At 43.9% G+C, this 23,123-nt stretch overlaps 1 protein-coding gene across 5 annotated transcripts; it reads left to right on the plus strand.

Annotated features, from left to right (window-relative positions):
- Nucleotides 1-717: 717 nt before the first annotated feature.
- On the plus strand, nucleotides 718-23,093 carry SLC7A7 (solute carrier family 7 member 7). 5 transcript variants are annotated; one of them, XM_072622945.1, is made up of 12 exons: nucleotides 718-902; nucleotides 4,329-4,419; nucleotides 5,446-5,490; nucleotides 6,424-6,967; nucleotides 15,841-15,966; nucleotides 16,936-17,080; nucleotides 20,121-20,244; nucleotides 20,457-20,560; nucleotides 20,804-20,900; nucleotides 21,014-21,163; nucleotides 21,452-21,635; nucleotides 21,849-23,093. In XM_072622945.1, exons 4-12 carry the CDS (start codon nucleotides 6,469-6,471, stop codon nucleotides 21,953-21,955), a joined length of 1,536 nt encoding a protein of 511 aa, XP_072479046.1. In that variant the 5' UTR covers nucleotides 718-902; nucleotides 4,329-4,419; nucleotides 5,446-5,490; nucleotides 6,424-6,468; the 3' UTR covers nucleotides 21,956-23,093. The 5 variants fall into 5 exon arrangements, with proteins under 5 accessions (XP_072479046.1, XP_072479044.1, XP_072479045.1 ...); XM_072622946.1 differs by lacking the exon at nucleotides 718-902 and adding an exon at nucleotides 1,322-1,452; XM_072622943.1 differs by lacking the exon at nucleotides 5,446-5,490.
- The last annotated feature ends 30 nt before the right edge of the window (nucleotides 23,094-23,123 follow it).

Raw genomic sequence — 23,123 nt, forward strand, 5'->3', positions numbered from 1 at the left:
GCCACAGGTTCCCCACCTCTGACTGGGGTGTCCTATCCTGGGATACTCTTATCTAGCCCCAGGATGTTATACAACTTTCTAGGACAGGTGCTCTAGGTGTCCCATTGCTTCAAGTTTAGTGTTTTAGCCATTTAATTACACTCTGCTCTGAACGATGAAAATTTAAGGGAGAAAGGACTGTTTAATGAGTAGAAAATGGGTAAGAGGTGGAATTAAGGGTGAGCAAGATGGTAGAACGGCAGGCCAAACTCTGAAACACTAGATGCATAAGAGTGAAGAAACTGAATGAATCAGATACGAAGCGAGGAGGAGCCACAGCTTTGCTATTTCTGGTCTATTAGCGAGGAGAAAGAGACCTGTGATTTCTTCAGTGTAGGGAGATTCCAGAATGAAAGCTCCCTCTACCAAATCAGATTGGCGACTCACAACCTACCATCTTAGAGAGTCGTCTGGGGATATTGAGAAGTTAAGTTGCCCATGGTCACACACAACTGGGGTGTGTCAGATGACAGACTTGAACCCAAGGTTTCCGGACTGGGAAGCCAAGCCTTCCATCCAGCACATCAGACTTCCTTTCTTGAATAAATTCTGGGGGATAGATGGTGCCCCTCTTGACACCTTTTGAGATACCCTGAGTCTGCCTGGGCTGTGCCAGCTTCAGCCCATCCCCTGGCCACTCCTCCCTGCCGGTCAGAGTCACACATGTGTTTTCCTGTTTTTCATTTCGGTCCCCCACCACCCCCGGCTTCTCAGCTTCTTCTCCCAAGTTGGCGACTGCTGAAGCTTTAGCCTTTTCTCGAACCTCCCTTTGATAGCTAGCACCTGTAGCCTTCCCCAACCTGCTGCTCGAGGTTACTGGTGGCCCCTTCTTGCCCTGCACCTGCCCAAATATCACAGGACAGGTAAGAGGTGAAAGAGAAAGGGAAGTGGAAGAGAGGGAAAATTGAGTAGAAAGGAAGTGTAGAACTTAAAAATAAGGGAGGACAGCCCTGTTCTCAGCTCCCCTGCAGAGCCCCCCCTCAGGGACATGAACCCCATATTAATGGGAATTCTGGGCCGCAAGAGCAAAACATGTTTTGTATTTCATTTTAAAAATAGACTGTCTTTGCCAGCTACAGTAAGTCTAGAAAACAAAGTAACTGTGGTGGGGGTGGAGCAGGGCTGCATGCTTAGGGGTTATGGGGGCTTTAGCCTGATGAGAAAGTGTGTGTTTTCTATTTGCTTTCTGTTGTTATGGGAGGCAGTGCAAACCAGTTAGTGCCAGGAAGCAGGGAGGCAGGGCACCCGGGCTCTCTCAGGGAGGAAGTGTGTCCTAACACTTACGCTATGGGCTGGGGATCTAGGACTCAGGGGCTTTTGTCTGGCTTTCCAGAGGAAGTGTGCTGCAGGGGTTAACCCTTGAGAATTGGGCATTTGCTGCCAGCTCTGCCATTCATTGTATTTTGTGAGTCGGTAGGTTTTCATTGCCCAAACTTTATGGGGTCTCATTCCAAGCTGGAATTTCCCTTACTCCCTGTCCAAAAAAAGGAGTGTTTGTATACTGCCTTGCTCAGAGCCCCCAAAATGGCTGCATGTCAGAGGTAGTTGGGGAGGAGTGTATATGATCTCTCTGGGGCCCCATGGGGGAGAAAAGTTATTCTGGGAAACTTCAGGTAGGCTCGATCAAAACCATCCGGCGAGGCAGGATTTTGCTGCCTCCATCCAGGCTACTTCAGGTGTGGAAAGCTGAGGAGGCAGCTTGAGAGACAGCCCCAGCTGGTCATAGTAAGGAGGGATCTAGGGGAGAATGGGTGCTCTATGCTGAGTGTACACTGCATTGTTGTATGCCATGTGAATGGTGGCTGAAGATGGAGGGGGGGTATGTTTCTCTAGTTGACTGACAGCGCTCCCAGGCTGACTCGGTTTGTCCAATTTAGCACAAGAGGGAGTAGATTCAGTTTTTGTCACTTCCCCACGTGCCCGCTAGGGGATGTTGTGTGCTGTAATGCGGATACCAAGTATGGAATTATCCAGCCAAGAGGCCCTAGGAAGGAAGGGCTTTTGCTTTCCTTAGACGTCAAGCTATATACATTTGCCTTCCCCCAATTTTTTTTTAACATTTCTTTGACCTTTATATAATTCCAGTGCATTATTTGATTTAGGATGCGCCTTGGCATCCTAAGGATCAGAAAGGATAGGAAATGAACACATCTCCTTGAAGCCCGCTGTGCTCGATGGCAGGCTGAAGTACAGAAGTCTCTTGTTTAGTTGTGGAGTGCCAGGACCTGGTTTTGACTTCTGCTTCTGCCACTTACTCCCTGTATGACTTTGGACAAGTTATTACACTATTTAGGGCTTTGGTTCTATCAACAGTAAAATGAGGGGGTCGAGGAAAGATAATATCTAAGATCTCTTCCTTTTAGAACTGTTTTATGTTTCTGTGAACCCCCAGAAGGTCTGCCTGAGAACTTTGAAAAATTATGGGTCAGAAGGTATCTAATGAGGATTTTCATCACGCTGATTTCTGAGTCTGATGGCAACGAATGAGAATTAATTTGTGTGACAAGGAACATAGAATTGAGATTTAATATGGCACTTACTCTGTGCCAGGCACTTTACAATTTTTATTTCATCTGTCCCCTCACAACAACCTTGCAAGGTAGGTGCTAGTAGTATCCCTATTTTACAAACGAGGAAACTGAGGCAAATGGGGTGAATGACTTGTCCAGGGGTCACACAGTTAGTATAGGTCTGAGGCTGGATTTGAACTTAGTTCTTCTTGATTCCAGGCCCAGTAAGCTGTCACCTGAGCTACTTAGGGTGGGGTGAAATTCTGTACATTAAAAAGAGATGGGGCAGCTGGAGTGGATTTAGGGCTGGATGTGAATGTGGAATAAACTTCTGCTATTTTGGCTAAGTCCTTGTGCGACCTCTTATTTTTTAATCAAACGAGATGAAATTATTAATGGGCACTTAGTGCCTTAAGGCTTGCAAAACACTTTTCAAATGTCATTTCATTTGATCTTCATAATAATCCTGGGAGGTATTAATTATTATCTGCATGTTCCAGATGAAAAACTGAGACACACAGAAGTGAAATAATTTGCCCAGAGTTACACAAACTTGTGTCTGAGGCTGCGTTGAAATTCCAATACTCTTTACTCCCCATACCGAGCTCTATCCAACTAACAGCTGTGTGCTGACTGTAATTGATAACCATGTAAAGTGCTTTATGACCCTAGAGGTGCTATATAAATGTAAGTGTTTTATGTTTATGATTATTTTGTACAAGTTTCTAGGACTTTGGAGGGAAGCACCTAGAAGGGAAGAGGCATAGATTGTAGAATTGGAAATTATGTAGTCCAGCGCCCTCATTTGACAAAAGAGGAAACCAAGGCTCAGAGAGTTGAAATGACTTGCCCAAGGTTGTATAGGTAGGAAAGAGTATAAGTGGGGCTTGAACTCATGTTCTCTCAGTTCACACAGAGTACAAGTTCCAGCAAGTGTTTTCAGCAGTGTCCTTGTTTACCTCAAATGTCTTGGTATGCTTTTTTGAGATGGCGATTAAGGAATACTTCAGGTTGAAAGGGCATGTTGTTGGAGTGGGGTGGGGCAGGATGGGATCAGGGGGCCATTTCTTGAACTTGTTTGTAGTGAGATGGCTTGTGACTCAGCTTTGGGCTAATGGTCTAAACCAAAAGCAGCTTTAGTCAACTGAGGGGAAGTCCTCAGCGTTTTCCATCTTGGTCTGAAATATTGCAGGGGGAAGCAAGCCACTCCACTGATTTATCACAGGGATCCAGTGATATCTCTGACACTTCCTCTAATATTTCTGGGTTGAAAATCTCAAAAAGAACTGATGTCACCACATAGCTTTTTCTACTTTAATTTTGTTTTCCTTTTTTTTTGCTGGGCAAGAGAAGAGTCAGGGGTAGGAGAAGGTGTGCAGGGAGGACAGAGATAGACTGCAACTCATTCTTTATTTGCTGCCCTACTTTCTCCCACCCTAGCTAACTTTCTGCAACCAGGCTAGAGGACTGCATGTTTTTGGGGGCAAGAGGAAGTGGCACCCTATTGCCTGTCCCTCCCCTTCATTCTCCTGTCTCAGAACTGAGCTGACAAAGGAGATTCCTGAGAGGCCTCCTTATCTCAGAAATTGCTGATTGAAGAGCTCCTAGCCAGCCCCTTTTGCAGATGTGAAGGGCCTGTGAACCTTGGACCTAGACTCTTGCTTAATACCAACTTCCCGATTCCCCCCTCCTCCTTCCCTCTTTCTCCATCTCCCCCTCCTCCTCCCCCTTCTTGAGTTAAATCCATACGTGTTTGCCCAGTCTTCCTCTTTACCACAGGCTGAAAACTTCAAGAGAAGAGATCTACAACTCTAGTTGGATCTTCAGAACCACTGCTACTGCCAAGGGCTGCTATATCCAGGATAAAAGTGTAAGTCTGACTTCCTGGCCTCTTACCCTCCAGATCGCCTATTTTCCTATCCTATTTTCTGGTCTTCAGGTTTTAGCACCCTTTTCTCTTAATACTCCCTTGCCCCAGTGATCTCTCCACCTGTCTTCCCCTCAGCTGTCTCCTGCCTTGGGTGTTCCCAGCTATGTGTTCCTCCCTCCAGCTGTCTCTCTTGTCTTTATGTATGTGTCATTGCCTTCTTATTTCCGTCCTTCTCAACTTCCCATTAGATTCAAATGAGTCCCTTTCTGTGAACTGGTCCTGATAGCACTGCTTTGTAGTTTAATGGAAAGATCATTGGATTCGGATTCAGAGGACATCTCTCTGCTACTTCTTACCTGAGTTACCTTGGGGCAAGTCACTTAACCTCTTTTAGGCCTTTACTTTCTTAACATGATTCCTATTGGTTGAAAAGCTATGCCCCCTAGGCTTCTCTAGGTATCTATTCATTTTTAGGTTTATCTTTCCACTGGGATCTTTCTTCTTTTTTTCATGCCTACCCATTCATATATTTTAGGTGATGGACTCCCTGGCTAGTGACATCAGTCAATTATTAAACATTTATTGTTGATTATGTGCCAGCTAAATGCTTGATAAGTGCCACAGGGCAAGGAATGAAGCCATAAAGCTACCATTCTTGGACCTCTCTTAATGACTGTGGCCATTATCTCTCTCTTTCTCTCTCTGTCTCTCTGTCCCTCTCCCTCTCTCCCTTGGTAGGCAAGGTATTGATTTATTTTATTTTTTTTTCCAATTCCATGTAAAGAAAGTTTTTAATATTCATTTTTATAAGATTTTGAGTTCTACATTTTTTTCTCCTGCCTTCCCTCCCTTCTCCCTTCCCCAAGAGGGCAAGCGATCTGATATGAATTATACATGTACAATCATATTAAACATATTTCCACATTAGTCATGTTGTGAAAGAAGAATCAGAACAAGAGGGAAAAACCAAGAAAAATAAAAAACAACAAAAGAAGGTGAAAATAGTATGTTTTGCTCTGTTTTCAGACTCCATCGTTCTTTCTCTGGATGTGGATCCATTATCTCTTTCAGGTGATGACTTAGCTGGTTGGGGGAGATTCCAGTTTGATATGAATTCTACTTTGCAAGGGATGTTCCTTGATCCCAGAGTGGATTGCAGGTTTATGAGTGGAATTTCCATTTTATCAGGAGTGCTATGAAACCTTCTGTATCATCCCAGGTTGGATCTCCAAGACAAAGAGTCCTTCTTCCATATGGAGACAAAAGGGGCTGTGCTAGGTTGATGGTTAATGTTGTGTAACAGTCCTTTCAAATGCCTTGGCAGGACTATTAGCCTTGTATCCCAGCACTGGGTGAAGGGCTAGGCTATTAGGACTCCGGTTCTAACAGGTGTAAGGATTATTATCGGTGTCTTCCTGTTTACTCACTCCTCCCCACAAGAGAGTCAATGGTGATGGTGGTGGGGTGTCCAGCATTCTTTCTCTCTGTTAAGTAATTTCTATGGCTATTCTACAGGAAATTATGTGTCCTAGTGTAAATAACTGGGTTTGGATCCAGAGGACTGGGTCCTGTTATTACCTGTGAAACTTGGGCAAATAAACCCAAATTCCCTTGGGCTTTAACTTTCTCCATGTGTTAAATGAGATGACCTATGAGGTCCAGTCTAGCTTTAAAGCTAAGATCTTCTGATCTCAGTGGTGGAGGAAGTTGCTTCTTCCTAGGAGGTGGGATGTCATCTCTTCATAACCTGTCTCCCATTTGTATCTTCTGTACTTGGGCACACAGTAGGAGCTTGAGAAATGCTTGCTAATTGATTGATTGGTTCTGCTTTCAAAGATTCAGTCAAGTCAAGGTAGGGTCCATGTGGTGAACCTTAGTTGATATTGATAGGAGTATTGATAGGGTATTGATAGGAGGTGAGAGTGGAAACTCTGGGAATGGAGAAGAAGAGCCATGGTGACAATTCTGGCTTTTCTATAAGGGGTCATTTTCTTTCTTTCTCAGAGGGAGATGCCAGGGAGCTGCTGAAGACTTTCTTTTTTTCCTACAATGGTTGACAGCACCAAGTATGAAGTGGCAGCCCAGCGTGATGAAGATGTGCCCTCCTTGGATAAGGAGTCCAAATCAGAACCCGAACAGATAAAACTGAAGAAGGAGATCTCCCTGCTCAATGGGGTGAGCCTGATTGTGGGGAACATGATTGGCTCCGGTATCTTCGTTTCACCCAAAGGTGTGCTCATGTACAGCTCCTCCTTTGGTCTCTCTCTCGTGATCTGGGCTGTTGGTGGCCTCTTCTCCGTCTTTGGAGCCCTTTGTTATGCTGAACTGGGGACCACCATCAAGAAGTCTGGGGCTAGCTATGCCTATATCCTCGAGGCCTTTGGGAGCTTCTTGGCTTTTATCAGACTCTGGACTTCCCTCCTTATCATTGAGCCCACCAGCCAGGCCATCATCGCCATCACCTTTGCCAACTACATGGTACAACCAATTTTCCCCAGCTGTTTTGCTCCATATGCTGCTGGACGCCTGCTTGCAGCTGCCTGTATCTGTGAGTACTGCTGGGGAAGGGAAATTTGGTATGGAAAGAATGGGGCTGGAGCAGAGCTGAGACCTGGAACTGGAACAGGGAAATGGTGAGGGAGCAAAACGTAGGATAGGGACAGAGTTCTTCTCGCTGTTCTCCTTTGTTCTTCCCTTCCCATGGAGAAGCAGTACGGCAGAGGGGGTAGATTGCTGGATTTGCAGTCACAAATCCTGGCTTTGACACTTAATTAGCTATCACTAAACTGCTCTGAATACCAGGTAACTCTAACCCACATACTAACCTGGGATAGAGTTAAGGGGGTCCATGAACTTGGATGGACAAAAACCAAACCAAACCCTACATCTTCATTTCAATATAAACTGGTTTCCTTTGAAATCCTCGGTATGTTATTTTAATGAATTTAAAAATGCACTCCTGAGAAGGGTCCATACGTTCACTAGACTGTTCAAGGAGTCAGTGACATAGAAAACAAGATTAAGATCTCATATGATAGTTGTGATCTGCTGTAAATCCTAGATCCTTTTCAAGCTGTACTGCTAGTATACCATCAATACTACATTGAGTGGGGATAGGGAGGAAATTCCACTAATCTTTCTGTTCCCGATTCCCTGTACCTCTGAGAAATACCATCCCAGTCTGGGACATACAAAATGCCTGGATCTCTGGGGCATTTCTCCCTCCCTGGTACCCTGCTGCTAGGAAGTGAAGAAATGGTGCCTTGTTTGGGACAGCTGCCATGGTTGACCTCGGAGGCAGGCAGGAATGCAAGGTTCTGCAAGACCACTATTGTTTCTGTCTCTTTATCTGCTTCTGACTTTCCTATCCTATCCTCCCTATACTTCCAAGTTCTCTCTGCTTTTGCTTCTGCCCAAAGTTTAGAGCTTTTCTGTGTTTGGGTCTTACAATGCTTTGGGTGTTCCTGTCTCCATGTATCTTGTGTCTCTGACTGGTCATCTGTATGTGGGCACAACAGCCAGTGGGTTGTTGAAGAGCTGTCTCAGGTGGGGGATTTTCTAGTCTCAAGGCCTTAGATGGGATCTGTGACTTCTCTTGGTTTTTTGGTGGCAGGCTAGTTTACTGAAGGAAAGGCTGATTTGAGTATTTATTGGAGTCCAGCAGGGAAGGTCTCAGTTTTAAAGCTGGGAGAGAGCTTAAAGGTCATTGAATTCAATGCCTTCATTTGCAGATGTGGAGTCTAAAAGCCAGGGATGTAAAATGAGTTGTCTGTTGAAGGTCACATAGGTAGTAAGGGACAGAGCCAGGTTTCAAACCCAGGTCCTCTGACTTCATACTTTTCCATCTCACCTAAATTTATTTTCCACATGACAGAAACTTACCCTTTTAAGCTCCCAAACTTATTTTAATTTGGGTATTTCTCAAATGTGTTAGAGCCTTTTCTGAAACAGAAAATACTGATCATGACATCATTTTTTTCTTGATAATTCAGACTGGGATTGCACAAAATAGCTCCTGACTACTTGCTCCTTGAGTTCTTATGACCTGCCAGAGTTTTTTTCTGCCTGCTTCTTCCGCTTTCAGTCTATGATTTTTTTGTTGCAGTCAGCATGCCTGGTTCTTGTATCTACCAACTACTTAGTAGAAATGGCTGGCTCTTGTACCTACCAACTATTTAGTAGAAATAAAGCACAATGGACAGGAATAGGGGACTGAAGACATAAAGGACAGGACGGGGGGGACATAAAGAAAGGTGGGTTCTTGGGGGGCAATTCTCCTGATGGGAAAGGATGGAGTTTGAAGTTGAGAAGAATCTTTTCTCCTCCAAGCTACTGCTTTGCTTCTCTCGTCTTGAGAAGTACATGGACTGTCCCTTTTAAAGTGGTCTCTGCCAGCTTTTCAGAACTAGCCTTGAACAGAATATTGTAAAAACTGTCAGTTATAGGGCACTGTAAGATTTGCAAAGCACTTTTCTAGTCTGATATTTGATTCTCACAACAACCCTAAGAGGTAAGTGTTATAGATTTTATTATGTTCATTGTACAGATAGAGAAACTGAGGCTGGGACAGCTAGGTGGTACAGTAGATCGAACACTGATCCTGGAGTCAGGAGGACCTGAGTTCAAATTTGACCTCAGACACTTACTAGCTATGTGACCCTGGGCAAGTCACTTAACCTCAGTTGCTTCCGAAAAAGAAAAAAGAAGAAACTGTGGTTGAGAGAAACTGTAATGTGTCCATGGTCCTACATCTAGTAAGCTTGCAACTAAAGATGGATGGAAGCCCAGATCAACCTGACTCCAAGCCTAGCATCATAGCCTCTGTAGCACAAATGCCGAACTCAAACCCTGATGGTCAGCCTGATATTTACCTAGGAAACCATAAATTAATATTCTCAAACCACACATTAACATTATCTAGGCTTTATTGTATTTTTATGTATTTTGTTAAACATTTCCCAACTGCATCTTGTCCCTCTTCCTTGAGAGTGCCTTTTCAGCTACTTGTTGAAGGGGGGCCACATGTGGCCTCGAGGCCGCAGGTTCCCCTCCCCTATTAGTGCCTTGTTTCCCCACCTGTACCATCAACCAACTTTTGTTCAGTTCCCATTGTATACAGAGCACTTTACTATGGAGAACTACACTAGAATTTTTGTATCTTCTTGTGAAGTTGGAGTTCACGTGAAAGTGCTGTCTGTCCCTTCTGCTGGGGTAATTTCCTCATCACTTCACAGCACTTATCTGGGAGACTTTAAACCCTCTTGGTGCTCAGTTACTATTAGGATCATAGTTCTACAGTTAGTGGGGACCTTTAAGGTCATCTAGTCTTGTCTCCTTATTTTCCAGATGAGGAAACTGAGGCTCAGAGAGGTTGAGAGACTTGCCCAAGGTCACAACGGTAGTAATCATCAGAGCTGTACGATATGAATTTAGATCTTTTGATTCCAGACGCAGTCAATAGCCTTTCCATAGCATGACATCTGTCTTCTTAGGAGCCATGCAGCTGTATTCAGCTTAGAAAAGGTTATGCCCTGGCCCTTCTGATCTCTGTGCTCTAGGCAAACCTGGGCATGTGGTGTCTCAAAGTTTTACCTTGGACCAGAACCACTGACCTCATGGATACAAGACTAATGAGGCATAGCAGCTGCCTCGTGGGGCCCCCAGCTGGCCTCTGCCCTTTGAACTGGCCTCCACTGAGAAGCCAGTTCCCTTTTCCAGGAGTGTTCTCATAAGAATTTTCTCATGTGTTGGGAAACTGGGTAACCAGAGGTAAGCGAGGAAGGTTAAATTCAACAATATCCCATATTGTACCAGACCAATAACCTTGGTTAGAGATAAGCTGAACCAGGACCCCTGGGTTCTATTTAGTGGTCCATATGCTTAGGTAAGACTCTAAAGGAAACATCCTTTAGCCACAGATCTACTTTGAACCCAAAGGATCTTTTGGGGACCACCAGTGAGTGCTTGGAGATCAGTGCTTGAACATCAGCACTTGGACGTCACACACACACACACACACACACACACACACACACACACACACACACACACACACACACACACACAAATGGTTTCTAGCTTGCTCTAGAAAATTCCCAAATGTCAGGTAGTACTGATATTAGAATCAGAAATAGAGAACACCATCTCCTAGAGGGATTTTTGGATGAAGGCATCAAGGGGCAGTAAGTAGATTGAGAAGGTGAGTGAGGGAGTGGAATGGTATCAAGCTTTAGGCAGATCAGATCAAAGATTTAGAACTGGAAGATACTTAGAGGTCATCGCCGTTTTATAGAGGAGGAACCTGAGGTCCAGAAGGTCAGACAAGGTCATGCAAGTGACAGCTATGGGATCCGATCCCTGATCCTTGAGGAGGAACCTGAGGTCCAGAAGGTCAGACAAGGTCATGCAAGTGACAGCTATGGGATCTGATCCCTGATCCTTTAGATTCCAAACCCAGGGCTTTTCTCATTGTACCAGTTCTCCTTGACTCATCTTTGAGTTCTTTTTCCTTTTTCTTTTCTTTGCACTTAGAATAGTTGAAAGAAGGCCTCTAAAAGATATTGGTGGGGGGGATAGCTAGGTGGTGCAGTAGACAGAGCACTCCTAGAGTCAGGAGGACCTGATTTCAAATTTGGCTTCTAATACTTGACCCTTACGGGCTGTGTGACTCTGAGTAAGTTATTTAACCCCAATTGCCTGCAGAAAAAAATAAAGAGATTAGGGAAGAGTCTTGAGATAAGTGGACAGTGGGAGAAGATTGAACTGGAACACAGCAAATAAGGGAGAAGAAAATACAGTGCTGAGGTCAAAAGCACCCAGAGCTACAGGAAAGACTGATTGTAAAGATCCAGTCCACCTGATAGTTTTTCTGGACTGACATGTCAGGCATTGAAGTACCCAAGGAGGAAAGAAGCAAGAGGATGTATTTCTATTCATTTGGTCACTAAATGATTAGCAGGCAAACTATATTCTGACCAATAAATTAGGACTAGTTATTTCTGAGTCAATAGTTTGGGTGAAATGGTTGCATTTCTACAAAGGGAACACTGGATTTGAGGAATGGGGGAAAATAGGATCTTTCTATTGAGGTGATTGATGGGTGCTTTGGGGATCTGTGTCTCAGGATAAAGTACCCTTTGCCCCAGATAACATTTGTGAGTTTTCTGGAGTACTCTAAAAGCCATTACCCAGTTTTCCATGTCTCCCTATGTGTGAAATTCCTACATATTTATGTCCCAGTACAGGATGGAAGAGCTAGTTGCTAAAAGTCTCTTCTGTTTGGTTCAAAGTGTAACTGAGCCTAGGGAATGGTTTCTTTAGGTACATTTCTAATCCCATGATTCTATTAGCCCATCTAACTCCTCTGCATAGAAGCAGCCCAGGTTTTGTAGCAGATCTCGTTGAGTCAACAGCAGGTTAATGTCTTCTTTTAGGGACAGTTCACTTTTGGGCTCATGCTTGGGGTCACAGAATTGAACCACTAGAAATCTGGGAGTTCTGCTTGAGTGGTCCTTGAATTTGCAACTTGATTCTGGGATTACTCAATCCAGAACTTTCCAGGGTCAATTCTGGAGCTTGCTCCTACATCAAAGGTCTGCAGCAGTCAGAATCTGCTGATCCCTTCTGAGGTAGGGCTGACTATGTTGATGCTAGAAATGACTTGACCTCCTTGGGCCAAGAAAGGCCTGAGACAAGGTTGGACTTTTAGGAGATTCTCTGGACCAGAGCGGACTCCCCAGACAAACAGGAGTGGAAATGTCAAGTTTGCTCTGGGATTAGTACAGTATGTGTCTTCCTGTTCTCTTCTGGCTCTGCCTTCAAAGCATTAGTTCCACTTTAAGAGCAATGATCTTGGCCATAGCTCTGGGGCCACCTATCAGCTGTATCCACCCTGGGGAGGGGTAGGAAAAGAGTCCAGTCAGCACTATCCTACTGGCCATAATAATTTCCTGCTTCGAGGGCCCAGAGGAAGCTAAGCTTTGGAGAAGAGGAAGAAGAGGGATTAGGTGTACCACAGTATGTGGTACCTACACTATGTCCTCTCTCACACCTTATTTCACAGGACTCCTTTATCACCTAAAAAGAATCTTCTGTGTTGAACAAAGAGATCAAATTATTCACCTTATGTCAAAGTAACATGACTGAGATGCCACCAGAGGAGTTTGGGTCATAAAGCTGACATACCATCTCCCCTGAGTTCCCATTAAACTTATGAATTGTCTGAGGCAAAGTTAAGAATTCTGAGGCTGGAAGAATAGGGAATTGGAGTAATGCTGCAGAGAGGATCAGTTTACGGATGGAGTTAGACAATAGAGTGAAGAACAGGAGATTGTGGAGATTGAACTGTGCAAACATACCTTCATTTTTCATTATCATTTGCTGTAGTAAAATGAAGACAATTGTTTGTAGAGCTCTTAGTTTCAGGGATAGATCATAGATTTAGAGATGGAAGGGACCTTAGAAGTCACGAGTCCAACCCACTGTATTGTATAAATGAGGAAACTGAGACCAACAGAGGTGAAGCAATGTCACAGAAGTTAGTGTCTGAGGCAGGGTTCAAACCCAGTTCTTTCTGACTCCAAGTCCAGCTGTCTGTTTACTTGACCACATTTGAGCTAGTTCAACCTCCTTACTTTACAGATAAGAAAACAGATCCCAGGAGATTGTGACTTGCCTAAAGGCCCATATGCAGTGGTGGGATTGAACCCAAGCTTTTTTCTTCCAAAGTTAATGCTTCTTCATTTGTACTGTAGGTAGAATGGGCCAGTCCCTTGAATCCATCACAGTTAGAATCCATTCCCCAGGGCAGTCCAGAGTCTTTTGTATAGTTTGGGGTGAATATGATCTAATGCATTAGTTGACAAGGACAGAAAAGCAATGGAGGTTGGCACATTGCAGTATCTTCCGAAGGGTACCAGGGGAGAGAGGGAGTGGCAAAAGTAGGTAAAGGAGGCAAGAGCTGGTGGTGGTCAGGAGGATAGGGGAAGTGAAGAAGCTGGAAAGGTGCGGTTGAGGATCTTCTGGGAATCTGAAAGAGAGTGGCTGGGAGTGGTAAATTGGGTGTTTTGGGTGTTGGGAAGTCCAGGGAGCTGCAAAAAGCTGGAAGATCAGTGAACTAAATGGTAAGATAGAGGAACCCTGTCCATTTAGTGGGGAACTGGCTTGATGGTGCAGGCCTATGCGTGCCTTAATGATTAACTTGGCACTGGCGAGGCCTGGTGCCCTAACTGCATTTTGGCCTAGCCCTATGATAAGGTTTGACTGTTTATTGTAGTGTTTTTTCCTTCAACATGGAACAGAAATGGCCCTGGTCAGAGATTTAGAACAGTAAAAACCAGTGGAAGGATTTGGCAGGGAGGGAGAACACAGGACGCTTCCGTTGTGGAACTGAACTCCTCCTTTCAGATCTGGAGAAGAGGAGTCACTACTAGGTGTTGCAGTGGATACACCTCTGGGGTTTGAGTCAGAAAGACCTAAGTTCAAATCCTTCCTCTAACATTTGCTAGCTATGTGATCCTTTGGCCTCAGTTTCCACATCTGTAAAGTGGGCTGGAGAAGGAAATGGCAGACTGCTCCAGTATCTTGTCCAAGAAAACCCCAAATGGTGTCATGAAGAGTCATATACGACTGAACAATGGTTATTTTGGTGTTTTGGTCATAGTGTCATAGAGCTCTGAACTCCACAGAAAAAGGGAGATGGAAAGACTGGAGCATAGATAGGACAATTGGATAATAGATTTAGAATTGGAAGGGAGCTTAGAGGCCAGCTAATCCATACCTCATTTGATATACTGAAAAAATGGAAGCCTTGAACTGAGGAAGGGAGAGCTGTGGAATCTTCAGCTGAGCTGGTGGCGGGGAGCTGGCAAGTTTACCAGTGTGACTCAGTTTTATCACTTGTATGCCAGATGGACTTTGTCTTTTCCTTTGGAACCTGCAGGGGAAGGGAGCCCATGAGAGAATAAGGTGGCTCAAGTTTGTCCTCAGATGGGAATATGTGTTAGAGAGGAACCCTGTGTTAGAAAAGGAAAGGAGAAAGAGAACCCAAGGAAGGGGAGATTTGAGGCTGGAACAAATTCTAAGAAACATTTAGCTGGGCTTCAAATCTGCTTTTTCCACCTTTCTTTCCTCCCACATCCTGTATTACTGGAGCCAACTTGCCTGTTGACAATGTGTGGGCTTCTCCCCTTCCTTGATTCTCTTTCATCTGAGGGGTGACCTATGAGATTTAACAAAGTCACAGGAAATAGTGAGGAAGGCAGTGTGGTGCAGTGGAAAGCTCCTGGGCAGGGAGACTTGGGTCAGAGGGTGAACTTTGCCAGAGACTAAGTAAATCACTTCTTCTCTGAGCTTTCTCATCTGTAAAAATGAGGTATTAAACTTGAGAAGTTCTTACCAGATTCCCTCATGCTAAGATTCTAGAGTTACATCCAGGGAATTGCCTGAGGAATATTTGCAGTTGTTCCCACTGAGATGATTGTTGGACCAGAGATAAAGCCCCTACCTATTCTCAGCAGCCCCTCTCAGCTCCAAGTGTCTCTTTCAACAGAAAAATAAGCAACGGGGCTGGCAGGCACGGGAAGTCTGGCTTAGATTCTAATCCTTGGTCACACGTCCTGACCTGTTGGCTCAGACAGTGGATAAGTCACAACAAGACTATTCTCAGGGAACAGATCAAGGTTAAAATAACTCAGCAGCAACATAGAAGAGTCAGAACAGGGTCTTCAGAGAAGTAGCCGGGGAAGGGGAGAAGCAGCAGAACCTTTTTACTCTGGATTTATGGGCTGTGCATATCACCACCAATCTCTTTCCACCATCTTTTGCCCTCCCCTGTGAATGTGTTTAGGCATACTAATGATTACATATCCAGCATTTATATAGCACTTTGAGGTCTGCAAATAGCTTTAGAAATCTCTCATTTGATCTTTGTAACAACTCTAGGAGGTAGGCACTATTATTATTTCAGTTTTATAGATGAGGAAACTGAGGCAAGCTTAGGGTAAATGACTTGCCCAGGGTCACTCAGCTGATAAAAGTGTCTAAGGCTGGATTTGAAGTCAGGTCTGTCTGACTTGGGGTCTAACACTGTCCACTGCACTAGCTAGCTGCCTCTGCATTCTGTCATGTATCTGTATCTGACCCACTTTGTCCCATGTCCTCAATTTAGTTGGTAAGTTACGTGAGGACAAGGACATAGGTCCTTACTGTGTAACCCCATGGTTTCTAGATCAGGGTTGTGCATACAAGCTCAGCTAATTTTGGGGGTGATCAGACCTTCTGGCACCCAGGTCAGAGCTGAAGCCTGTAACTTCCCCTTGGTCCTATGGACATCTCCACCCAAAAGTAACTTCTTGGAAATTAGTGTCTCCACCCTTTTCCTCCCTTGATATGGTTATTAACCAGGATTTTTTTTTCTTCCAGGTCTCTTAACCTTTATTAACTGTGCTTATGTCAAGTGGGGAACCATGGTACAGGACGTTTTCACCTATGCGAAAGTACTGGCTCTGATTGCGGTCATCGTTGCTGGCATTGTCAAAATAGGCCAGGGTAAGAGGCAAGGCTGGTCTTAGCAAACGGGCAAGTGTGAAATGGCCTTGGGTCCATGCACTTTTCAGAGACCTGAAGTACCTTGCTACACACTAGGATTTTGCTACCCTTAGAAGTAAGCAAAGGTAGAGTTGTGCTTCACTGAATCTCTTCCCTGCCCATTTTCAGATGATGCAAGTGTGTGTAGGTGTACCCATTTAAATGTAAGATCATTCACATAGATATGGTGAACTCCTTCTCTTTCTTATTGTATCTGCCCCTTCTGGCTGGTCCTGAAAAAAGAGGGCAAATGAGTCAAATTAAGGCACAATTGTGAGACATTCCTGCCTTTATGTTCTGTCATGGCCTCCTACTCTAAACATCCCCACTGGTCCCTTCAACCAGACATGTTACATGTGAGGCCAAGGGCTGTATGAAGTCCACAACACTCCTGAGTGCCCTCTGAACCAGATTAAAATGAACTTGGGAGATAGCCTAGGTAACATAAACCTGTGGTTTTCTAAGTCAACATGGAGATCCTTATGTGCAGTTTAGAAGGCCCTGTTTCCATCTGAGTTTGACACCACTGCATTAGACTAATCCTCCCCAGATCCTCCCCTGTTTCTCCTTTCCTTCTGACCTAGTTGCATGTTGTAGTGAAAGAGCATTAGATTTGGAGTTAAGAGGACTTGGTTTTGAGTCTCAGCTCTGCTGCTAGTTAGATGCATAGTTTTGGATAAGTCATGTCACAGCTCTGGGTCTTTTGGTTCCTCATCTGAAAAACGAGGAGGCTGGTCTCTGTCCCTTTCTACTCTAAATCTGGGATCCTGGGAGATTGTCCATTGTCCCCTTCCTGACTTTTAGCCTGGTCAGTGTCTTTCATAAGTTTCTACCTGCATCATCTTGATTCTTTCATCTCCTGTCCTGAATCACCTTGAAGTTGTTGGGCTGTCTTAATAGTCATACCCTACAAAATTTTCTGGATTCTAGGACATGCGACTAACCTTGAGAATTCATTTGAGGGGTCTTCATTTTCGATGGGGAACATTGCTTTGGCACTGTATTCAGCTCTTTTCTCCTACTCGGGCTGGGATACTCTCAACTATGTCACTGAGGAGATCAAGAATCCTGAAAGGTGGGTACTCTACCACAGAATTCATATATACACTTTCCCATGCATTTGACTGTATAGGTCTTTGCATTTACTCCTTGCCCCACTACTTTTAAGAGATTTAGAGTGTACACAGAATCTTACAGATCTTACATGTGTATTTATCCTATATAGGCTCCAGTATCCTGTCCTTATTTTCCAAATTTATGCCCATATTGAATTAATCTATTTATTAGAAAACTTTGAATATTATAAATATGAAATTTTATTTTTAAAAATGAACAAACATTAATATTCTCTTCCCTTCTGCCTAAGTCCCACTGGGGAATACAAAATTACACAAAACCCTTGTAACAAATATAGTCAAACAAAAACAAATTCCCATATTGGTCATGTTAAAAAATGTATGTCTCATTCTGCATAGTTAGTCTATCAATTCTCTATCAGGAGGCGCATAACATTCTTTGTTACTCATCCTCTGGAAGCACAGCCAATCATCGTGTCGATCAGAATCCACAAGTCTTTCCAAATGGTTTGCAATGTTGTTCTTGCATAAATTCTGCTCCCTTCACTGCATCGGTTCTTACCAGGTTTCTCTGAAATTGCCCCTTTCATCACTTTTTAAAAAAATTGTACATATTTTAACATATAATTCTTCGTGTACGTTTGTCTTCCTTTCCTTCCTTTATAAGTTCCTAGAGGGCCTGTACTATTTCATTTATCTTTCCCTAGGTCCTAGCATAGACCTTGGCATATGGAAGGCATTTAATAAATGCTTGTTGATTGACATGTAACACTTTAAGGTTTAAAAAGTACATGTATTGTTTTGTTTGTCCCCCAGAACAACCCCATGAGGTAGGTTTTATTATCGATGTTATTGATATTATTATTAATATTACATATTGATTATGTGATGTCAGCATCATCCTAGGTTACAGTCTTCACTGTAGTGAACTGAGCATCCTTTCTTTGTTTCTTATAGCACAGGAGTATTCCATAACATTCATATACCATGATTTGTTCATCCACTCCCCAAACGATGGGCAGCCCCTCAGTTCTAGTTCTTTGCTACCACAAGAAAGGATACAGAGGAAGGCAAAAAAAAAAAATCCCCAACTCTTAAGCTCCCAGTCTAATGGAAGAGACAGTATGTAAACAGATACATACAAATAAAATATATACAGGATAAACTGGAGACAATCTCAGAGGAAGGCACTAAAATTAAGGAAGAATAGGAAAGGCTTCTTGCAGAATGGGGGACTTGAAGAAAGCCAGGGAAGCAAGAACATGGAGGTAAGGAGGGAGAGAATATCAGGTATCAGTATCAAGTCTGCTGGTGAAAATGCAGCTGTGAGATAAAATGCTGTGTGTATCACTGAGTATGCAGAGGGGAGTAAGATAAAAAAGACTGGGCAGGTAAGATGAGGCCAAGTTACAGAGGATTACAGAGCTGCCTACTGGCAGCTACCAGAGTTAACAGAATGAGGTGTGTGTGGGGGAAGGGGTGACATGAGCAGATCTCAGTTTCAGAAAATCATTTTGACAGCTGAGTGGAGGATAGACTGGATGGGGAAGAGACCTGCGGCAGGGAAACCAACTGCTATGGTGTTGGCATCAGGTGATGAGGGCCTTTGGGGTAGTGACAGTTTCAGAGAAGGAAGCATATGTGTGAGATGTTATGAAGGTAGAAATGATAGGACTCTGAAACATACTGGATATGTTGAGGGTGGGGAGAGGAGGAGAGTCAGGAGTTTAAGGTGACACCTGGGTTTCATGCCTGGGTAACTAGGATGGTGGTACTCTTGGCAGTAATAGGAAAATTAGGAGCTGCTTCATGTATTTTTGTACATATAAAACCCTTTCTTCTTTAATATCTGGGAAATATGCCTAGCAGCAGTGGTACTGAAAACCTCCTGATTTGCCCCAAGTCTGAACAGTAAACATTTCCATCAAAATGGCGTGAATTAGTGGCCAACCTGATGAAAAGACACTGGAGGTGCAGAGGATGGACACATTTTTGTACATTTTGGAGTGGTTCTCGTGCAAAATAATATGCAAATTAGACCATACTATTTTTGAGAAACCAACAAGGTGGCTTTTTAATGAAAGATTAAGAGCCTAATTAGGGAGCAGTCAGAAACAAGCCAGATTCAGGCTGGAATGATGTTTCCACCTGCTGGACAGAACTGGAACGACTAGGAATTGCTATCTGGCATTTTGGAGTGTCCTCTATATCCTTGTTGGTCTGGATGGGACCTTGGAAGACCATTTAGTCAATCCCCTAGATGCTAGTTAGAGTAGTATGTAAACTGGTCAGGATGGATGGCGCTCTCTCCTATTTTTAACAGCTCTCCTTGGACATTTTAGAGCCTTCCTATGTTATTTGTACAAAGGCTTCACATTGAGATTGTTAGGAAATGTCTTCTGTGTTGGGCCTTGGGGAGATTGGACACATTAGGCTTTGGGTAAACGGCCTCTACCTTCCTGCACTGTCGTCTTAGTCTGTCTGTTCTCCATTAGCCAGTTTTCTTTCCCCTCTCACTTGTGTACAGCGGAGGGGGCCTCTCTTTTAGTGGCAGCAATGCTTTTACCTTCAGTTCCAAATTCCCTCCTCTACCCATTGAGAAGGTAAGAAATACAATGCCCATATACAGATAAAGCCATTGTAAAAAAAAAAAAAAGATAGAAACTGTTTCAGTCTGTACACTAGAGTCTTGCAGTGGCAGTTTAATGGCACCTTTCCTAAATGGTCTTTAGTCATGGCCAGAACAGAATTAGGGCTTTATGGTTACAAAGCGCTATATACAGAATTTCTCTCTAGGAGAATGTAAACTCCTTGAAGGCAGGGACTGTGCTTGTATCCTTAGTGCCTAGCCCAATGACTGATATATATGTGCTTAATAAATGCTTGCTGAATGAATGCTCTCTTACTACCAGAGAATCTTAGGTATGATGGCAGATAGAGATATAGAGCAAGCCATCCTTCGGTTCTTGGTAGGATATTGCGAGATTAATTATCTACAGGGTGATGGGGCTAACTTCATCCTTTCTTCTCTGACTGTAGGAACTTGCCCCTCTCTATTGGCATTTCCATGCCCATTGTCACCATTATCTACATTTTGACCAATGTGGCCTATTACACTGTGCTGAACATGAAGGACATCATGGACAGTGATGCTGTTGCTGTGGTAAAGGGTTATGGCAATCAAGAGGGTGAGAAGGTTCACCTAGGGTAGACAGGTCCCTGTCCTTTTAAGCCTTGATGGATGCAGGACCTCAGAAGTAGTTGGGGAGTGGGTTACCTCAGATTTAGGGAGAAAGCATGATATTCCTGGGGTGGAGGGACAGTACCTTAATTTTCACATTAATAAACATTCTCTTTTCCTTTTTTCCTATCTAGACTTTTGCTGACAGAATTTTTGGAATGTTCAACTGGACAATTCCCTTGGCTGTTGCCTTATCCTGTTTTGGGGGTCTCAACGCTTCCATTGTGGCTGCTTCCAGGTCAGACTGGGTGTTGAGATACCATGGTTACCGAGGAAAACCGCAAGGGATGGACAGATGGGAGGACTTAGGGGAGGGGCCCAGCTTTCTACAGTATTCTTTTGGCCTCATGATAAAGTTAGCTTTTGCAACTTTGCCATCCTGATCCCACTATGTAGCTTCCAACTCTGCTTGCACACTGATGACAATCCATGGGTTTCAAGTTTTGCCTCACCTCAGCCTCCTCTCTCCTACCTGAAACAGGCTCTTTTTTGTGGGCTCACGAGAAGGCCACCTCCCCGATGCTATCTGCATGATTCACGTTGAAAGGTTTACTCCAGTGCCATCCCTGCTCTTCAATGTAAGTGTGTTCCCTTAAGTGATGGGCTGGTTGTTAGTGGAAGGAGGATTGACAGCACTGTCCTGGGAGAGGCTAGGTCCAGTCTTGGTAGCTCCAGTGTCTGTGTATTGTAGGGAGCCATGGCACTCATCTACTTGTGTGTGGAGGACATCTTCCAGCTCATCAACTACTACAGCTTCAGCTACTGGTTCTTCGTGGGTCTCTCCATCGTGGGGCAGCTCTACTTACGATGGAAGGAGCCCGACCGACCTCGGCCAGTCAAGGTGATTCATTAACCTTGTTTCTATGGAACATCTAGAATGCTAAGAAGAGAACTCTGAGTGAGAGGGACAGATTTTCCAGCATTGTTCAGGGGCAGGTGGGAATCAAGAAACAAGAAACCTCATGGGAGGTAAACTAGAGGGTTCCTACAAGGATAATAATTTTTTAAGAAAGGGAAATGTTGATGACTTCACTGGGTGACAGACAACATCATCTTCCTCTGGATGTTAGGTTGAGATAGGAACTTTAAGCTGTCTAATCTCAAGTTATGTTCTACTTTCCATTTGCAGCTGAGTTTGTTCTTCCCCATCATCTTCTGCCTTTGTACCATCTTCCTGGTGGCTGTCCCTCTTTATAGCGATACCATCAACTCCCTCATTGGCATTGGCATTGCACTCTCAGGCCTGCCCTTTTACTTCTTCTTTGTCAGAATGCCAGAACACAAACGACCATACTGCCTCCGAAGGACTGTGGGTGAGTCCCGGGGGAACACTGACCCTGATTTTGAAGTTTGTGTCTTCCTGTGTTTTAAGATGAAGATCTCACTTACTGTCAGTTCTCTGGCCTTCAGGGAAGTGACTGACTGCCCTTGACTTGACCCTCCTAGTCTTAAGCCTGATTAGTTCCTCCTCCCCTAATCCCCACATGATCCCTACTTTTATGACCTATTCTCTCTCTTCTTTGCAGCTTTGGCCACAAGGTATCTCCAGGTTCTGTGTATGTCGGTTGCTACAGAGATGGATTTGGAAGATGTGGGAGAGACGCCCAAGCAACAGGAACCAAAATCCAACTAATCAACAACCTGACTTCTCCCCTAATGAGACAGACACTGAGGACACTCTGGCCAGAGCCAGAGGGATAGGATCCTTCCTTGAAGACAACCTACCAAGTCTAGACCTGGCTTTGGGACAGGTTATAGGAACCTTTTGAACTTATTCTTTAAGAGAAGTGGAGAATAATTTATTGTTTTTGTTACTTCTTATTCCAGATTTTTAAATGGAAGGCTGGGGATGGGAAGAAGCATGCCGTGGGCTTGGTTTCTTTATTAGCAGGTCCTCAGGAGGAGGAGGAGCAGCAGGGACAGGTGCCCAGAATATTCACTGGCTGAATTCTGTACCACCTTTCCATCCCTCTTTCCCACTGGAAGGCCCACTAGGGTTAGCAATGCTCCTGGCCTCCTATCTGCATCAGGGAGGAACCTACCAAAGGGGCAGAGGGCACCTGCAGGATCATCTTGGATAACAATAAAAGGGATGACAGTGGCCTCTTTATTTGCAATGTCAGGTTTTCTCTTGGAACAGCCTTGGCTCTGATTTTCACAGATGAGATATAGATGGGAAAAAAAACCTTGATGCTCTAGTGTTTCTGAGGTACTCCTTTCCTTCCAGCCTTAAGCCCGTATGTTTTGTAAAGTCATTTGAAATTACTGTTTCAAATGAGAGTTAAATTATTGAAGGCTAAAATGCTGATTAAAAAACTGATTTCTACCTCCACTGAGGACAAATACGCAAAGGACATCAGGTAGTACGGCCTACAACCCAACTGGAAAAACAATTAGACCCATCATCTGAAAAATACTGCATGAGGTCTTCTTAGAGCCATGCCTAGTGTATGCTGTAGGTAGAGATAAAGGGAAGTGTGAGGTACTGGGAAGGTTGCTGGACCTAGAAACTGGTTCTAGTCCTAGTTCTAACGCTTATAAGCTGTATGATCACAAGTCCATTTCCTCATCTGTAACAGGCACAAAATTTGAGTGAATTACCTCAGAATTGGAGTGAAAACATAGCTAACACAGACATGAGCTACTGATGTAATTAGATACTGCCTTTCTCAACCAATTCAGGCATATACTTCTTCAAGTAAAGGTGACTTTTTGGCTAGAAAGACTTTTATATGAATGTAGATGAAATAAACAGAAATGTGGGCTGGGAAGTTTGTTTTTTTGTTTTTGTTTTAACCTAT

Source organism: Notamacropus eugenii, chromosome 7, assembly GCF_028372415.1.
Source record: "Notamacropus eugenii isolate mMacEug1 chromosome 7, mMacEug1.pri_v2, whole genome shotgun sequence".
In the NCBI taxonomy this organism is placed as follows: domain Eukaryota; kingdom Metazoa; phylum Chordata; class Mammalia; order Diprotodontia; family Macropodidae; genus Notamacropus; species Notamacropus eugenii.

Bases quoted from the DNA above. Each gene is read 5' to 3' on its own strand.
- SLC7A7 (XM_072622945.1), top strand. From the start codon at position 6,469: ATGGTTGACAGCACCAAGTATGAAGTGGCAGCCCAGCGTGATGAAGAT. The intron at 15,967-16,935 runs GTAAGAGGCAAG...TCTGGATTCTAG, and splicing joins CATTGTCAAAATAGGCCAGG to GACATGCGACTAACCTTGAG. The intron at 20,561-20,803 runs GTCAGACTGGGT...TACCTGAAACAG, and splicing joins TCCATTGTGGCTGCTTCCAG to GCTCTTTTTTGTGGGCTCAC.